Here is a 5657-nt window from a genome sequence, read left to right as displayed (position 1 = left end):
GGGGGGATGTTGGTGGGGAAGTCATGTGATTCCCCAAAATTTTTGGTGATGACTGAGACTCTGTAATAAAAAACCAAAAAAACCCAAACATTTTTTGGGTTGTTTGTTTAACATTTTCTCTAGATTTTATCTGTGGTACATAGAAATATTGTACAGAAATAAAAAAAAAAAAGTCCCAAGCCTGACCATCCCAATGAGTTTAAAAAGCATACTGTGTTAACAAAGTAGAGACTGGGATATGGGTTCCTTATTTCTTACTGGCTCCATTGTGGGTTATAAGGGGGACAAAATCAGCAGAGTTCTGTCTTGCTTTTCTTCAACTTAGCCATCCTTTGGGCTAAAGATAGCACAGCGGGATGTGCAGATTTGTTCTCCAGAAATGAGACAAATGTGGCTAGGGTAGAACAATACGGCTACCGCTGAGGCTTTAGGAGTTCTTCAAAATGACGTGTAATTTGAGATCCTCTATTTTTTGTGTCTGAATTTGAGCGCTATGAAGAAGTGAGGCCCTCCAGAACTACAAGGGTTTTAAAACCCTTTCTGGAAGGAGTGAGCAGCATCTGTATGGCTTGCTGTATCCCAGAGCCATGTCCCATTTTTCCAAATTTGAATATCTGTTTTGCAGCCTCGTTATAGTTTTTAAGACCTTTACTTGAAGTCTTGACGCTTTTTTTTAATATAGAATAGCTTGGGTTGGAAGGGACCTTTCAAGGCCATCTAGCCCAACTCCCTGCAGTGCCCAGGGACATCCCCAACCAGAGCAGGGTGCTCAGAGCCCCGTCCAGCCTGACCTGGGGTGTTCCCAGGGATGGGGCATCCACCACCTCTCTGGGCAACCTGGGCCACTGCCTCACCACCCTCATTGTCAAAAATTTCTTCCTTACATCTGGTTGAAATCTGCCCTCTTTTAGTTTAAAACCATCACCCCTTGTCCTGTTGCTACAGGCTCTGCTGAAACGCCTGTCCCCATCTCTCTCCTCAGCCCCTTTCATCCCTGGCAGCTGCACTAAGGTCTCCCGGGAGCTTTCTCTTCTAAACAAGTCAGCTATGTCCTGGGAGCCCTGACTTTACTAATAGCAATGACCACAAAATGAATTGGGGGGGATTTTGTGGGTGTTTTTTTTTCTTTTCCTTGTTCTTCTGTCCTTTTTTAAAAGCACTAACATCAAACCATGTGTGAGAGAGAGGTTTCTTCTGCTTCTTGCACAAATCAGCTTTGTAATGTAACTTAGATACTTCAAAAGTTGGAAGGCCTTTTAAGTTTAGGCCTTCAGTAATTCAGTCGATGATCTGTAGCTCTGATTTCTGTCCAAGGCAACGTTGCTGTTTATACTTCAGCTTTCTTCTTCATAATGGAAATTCATGAAGCAATGAAGGACTGTCTGGCAGGACAAGTAACCGGTGTAATTGCTTGTTTTTATGGAGATGTTAACTTTGCTTCCATTAACTGAAGATTTGCCCCCTTGGTTTCCTTTTAGATACTAGAAATAACAGTCTAGGCAGAGTTGGAAGCTCTGGAGCTAAGCACATGTAAGGGGCGCTCCCACTGTGGCTCTGTTGGTAGCTGCTGAGTGCCCTTCCTCTTCTGACTGTACTCTGAAGGTAGATGGAGGTGGGGACAGAGTCAGAAGAAAGGACCAAGAGGTTTCTTTGTTAACGAATGGGATGATTTTGTGTCTTCTGCAGGTGGATTTGCGATAGTGTTTCTTGTGAGGACTAACAATGGGATGAAATGTGCCCTGAAGCGGATGTACGTCAATAACGAGTACGACTTGCAAGTCTGCAAAAGAGAAATCCAAATCATGGTAAGTCACCACTTTGTACTGGGGCCACAGACTGGGAGTGGAATGAGGAGAGCCTGGTCACCTTCTGCCTGTGATCTCTGTAGCATTGTGCTCTAAACTGTGGGTTTTCTTAGCAAAACTGTGTTTCTGTTGGAAAGACCTTACTCCTGGAGTTACGGGACTATGTGAAAATATTGTGTTGAATTATTTAAAATTTAAATAGTTTGGTGGACAAGAAAAATACGGGAGCTGCAAAAGCAGAGGGAATCTCAGGAACATGAGGGGAGAGGAAAAAAGACTCCCATGTCAATCCCATGACTTAATGGGAAAGAGAAGAGCTGAAGAGGTGAGTGTGGATGGGGGTGTTAGACTTCAAAGTCTAGCGATCTTCAGGGCTGAAGTCTTCAGCCTATTAGACTTAATCAGAAAAGGCTGATGATTCTGATGTAAAGGCCTCTGAACTCAAATCAGTGCATGAATGGAAGACCTCCATCCTGAAATGAATTTGTATAAACAACAGTTTCTAATTGTTTGGGCTGGGACGAAAGCTATCTCTGTATCAGTGAGGTTGATAGATTAAAAACAGTATTTGTGGGGTAGTTACTGCCTGGGCTTTTGAAACAGGGAAGTGTTTATAATAAGCACTGGGACGTTTCTCTAGATCATTGGATACAAGGAGTTACATGATAGCATAGCTATTTTTAATAGCTGTTCTAAACTTAGTGTCTCTAAACAAAGAAAAAATTGAGATGATCCAAATAGATGCTCAGTCTTTGGAGTCTGGTAAACATGGGAAGTGCCACTTTTGAAGTTGTATTCAGAGCTATTGATGAACATTTAGAGCCATTGAGAGGTGCAGAAGGAAATAGAAAATCCTCATTTTGCTAATTTACATCACGAGCTATAGGTTTGGGGTAGATGATCTTCGTATCAGCAGCTCTTACCTTGTAGCAATTCTGGGTGTGTTTTTTTGAAGTAGCATTTAATTAGGTTAATACCTTTAAAGTTAACTCCAGAAGTTTGTGCGATAATGCAGTGAAGCTTTTGTGCATGCTTTGTCATCACCGTAGCTAATGCTACATGGGAAAAGTTGAGATTAGATCTTACATCAAAGGTTTTAGCAGTGCTCACAAAGCTTGTTTACTTGTATTTTACTTACTGGTGCTTTCCATTGTCTCTGTGTCTTTGGTGCCTCTTTGAAATGTGTGGCTAACCTGGAAAGTGAGGGTGAGAAGTATCCTTCGTACTCAGCAGGTCCGCTTGCTTCTGTAGTGAATCTTACCATAAGGACTAATCTTTGTCCTGAAGAACCAGTATGTCACTAAAAGGAAGTATTTTTTTCTTTCCTAGCTTTTGAGCAATAAAGAAGTATTTTAAACTTAACTTTTTGCAACCCTACAGCATTACAGCAGAATGTGGCCAGCAGAATCTTGATTTCTTTTACTGATGAAGCTGAACATTGAACCAGACTGGCTGTCACACCTGGGAGTGTGTGTGAAGCTGGTGGTCCCAAAGATATTACTTTTCCCTGCAGGTTTAGCATGTGTCACGGATAAGTCATTGATATAGAACTTGTGATTTAATCCATCAAGTTAGTTTAAATAAGGTACTCGTAAAAGCAAGGTTAAAATTTATTTTATTACCTTAGTGAGGTTTTTTTTTGAGCACGCAAAGATTTGAGACGCTGTTTGCCAGCAGAAGAGTGGAAGGAGATGAGAAAAGTAAGCACGATATGTGCTGTCTGTGGCCACCACAGAACACCTGCCTTGTTCTCCCCTCTATGTAAAGGCGGAGCAGCTCCAGGTAGCTTGGCCTGGGCCGTCTAAGGGAACATGTGAGAATCTGGACCGATCCCTGGACGATGTAGTTCATCAGGTTGGCTGTTCCTCTGCTGTTTGTCTCAAATACTTCTGTAAGGAAAACGGGTAGAGACAGACCTCAGCCTTGCTCAAGTTTTGCATGATGATTAATCCAAAGTGACAGAAGCTTGCGCCTATACCGGAGAGGAGCTAGAAAAGATCTGCAGTGTAGAGGAACCAGATTAAAATGTTGCTCACTCTCTATGGCTGGTTTATGCTTTGAATTTATTTGTCTTGCAGCGGGACCTATCTGGCCACAAGAACATTGTTGGATACATTGATTCCAGTATAAACTCAGTAAGCAGCGGTGACGTTTGGGAAGTGCTGATACTGATGGACTTCTGTCGAGGTGAGTATAGGCTCAACGTCATTCATTGGTAGATTTGTCCCTTTTCAGTGCTTACAGGAAACTTGCACAAGATCTCACTTTAAAAAAAACACAAACTTGTTCCTAGGTCTGGCCCTTCCTTGGCTACCAAGGAATTGTTATGAACAAAGCAAAGTCAAAACTAAGTCTGGAGAAGTGGATGATAACATGAGGCTATGTTGACTCGGTCACTGGGTTTGGTACCACCTTTGCCCCTGCCTAGGGTGGTCCTAGATCCTTTCTGGTGTGAAGGAGAACCCTTAAATATATATAGCTGTTTTCCATAGGCTGGTCCACACAAGAAGTGGCTCTTCCAAAGCTGCCAGGCTGTGGAATGAAATTCTTCTTCACTTTATGTCACATTGCAAGCTTTTTCCACTTCAGCCTGATTTAGGATTGTTCTGGAAGTAGCTTGAAACAGATGATGTGAAGCCAAAAAGTATTCCTTTTACCTCTGACCTTTTTGCTTGGCACTCTCTAGCCAGACAGGCTCTTCCAGTCTTTTCCAGCTGTCCCAAAGCTTTGATCTCTTGTGGCTAGGATGTGGTGTTCGGAAAATGACGCATGTGCTGTGCTCAAATGCCTCTCGCAGGAATAGTGTTAAAAATAATGTTTTAGCCAGGTAACTTCAGAAGTCTGTGGCCATTTTGGATGGTGGCAGCTGATGGAAATGGGTATTCTTGGGACTGTTTGGCTTTTAACTGAAGCCAGGTGCAGTGTAGCAAGAACAACTACAAGCTAAAATGCCTTTAAACATGTAGGGTACAGCTTTCTGTTCTGCTGTCCCCTCTTTGCCGCTTCATTTTGATCTTGACTAACTTGTGTTGGGTTTATTTGCTGGTAAAAGGAAGAACCTTATGTGTAGTTTTGATGGAGGAGTCGTTATGTAAGTTCTCTGTAAGCTTAAACCTAAGCATCCCAAGGAGTGTTGTAAGAAATGAGCCTGGCAGTTCTAGTAAATCCATACTCAGCTCCACATTGCAGTCCCCACTGTGGAGGGAAGTACAAACCATAGAAATTCAGAAAGCACTTCCTTCAGCTGCATTAGCCTCCCCTCTGTACCAAATTTTGGGCTGATGAAGTAAAATCCGTCTTTCCAAGGTGTTTCCCCTCTATCTGAAAAGAGGAGAGCTGCAAGGTGGTATTTCTCATGTGGCTTGCTTTTGCCAGATGTTCTGCTCAGCACACACCTGCCTCTGTCTCCAACTTTCAGACTGAAGCACGGGAATTGCTGTTATATATTGGGTTTTCCCTTGTTACTTTCCTTTTATGTCAAAACAGCTTCCAAACCAAATCAGTGTGTATTTGTGTGCAAAACTGCACTCACTTTGAGTGTGAAATGTTCGCAGCTGTACTATTTATTAAGCTGAGCTTTTCTTTTGAAACATAACAATAAAGTTTTCTAACACTTGCGATGTGAAATGATACAGTTTTGCTTTGCCAAAGGTTCAGAAAGGAGTTTTTTCTCTGTGTGTATAGGGTGTTTTGAGGAGGAAAGAATCTCTGTGGATTGTTTTGAAAAATCCTTGACAGCAACAAAGCCTCGAAGCTAGGCAAATTCAGGACTCATTCATGAAAACTTGCTTTTGTTTGTCTGAAGTTCCCCTTGTTAGATGGATTTTTTTTTTTTTTGATGGCCTATGATTT

General features: G+C 42.2%; 1 protein-coding gene across 1 annotated transcript in view; it reads left to right on the top strand.

Annotated features, from left to right (window-relative positions):
• AAK1 (AP2 associated kinase 1) overlaps positions 1 to 5657 on the top strand; it is a 79225-nt gene that overhangs the window by 23121 nt on the left and 50447 nt on the right. Inside the window, exons 2-3 of the mRNA XM_010288695.1 lie at positions 1687 to 1805; positions 3884 to 3992. Coding sequence (XP_010286997.1) covers positions 1687 to 1805; positions 3884 to 3992 — 228 coding nt within the window. The remainder of the gene's footprint in view (positions 1 to 1686; positions 1806 to 3883; positions 3993 to 5657) is intronic.

This window comes from Phaethon lepturus, unplaced genomic scaffold (genome assembly GCF_000687285.1).
Source record: "Phaethon lepturus isolate BGI_N335 unplaced genomic scaffold, ASM68728v1 scaffold21066, whole genome shotgun sequence".
In the NCBI taxonomy this organism is placed as follows: Eukaryota; Metazoa; Chordata; class Aves; order Phaethontiformes; family Phaethontidae; genus Phaethon; species Phaethon lepturus.
Note: the sequence above shows the minus strand (reverse complement) of the source record. Positions and strands in the feature narration are given on the sequence as shown.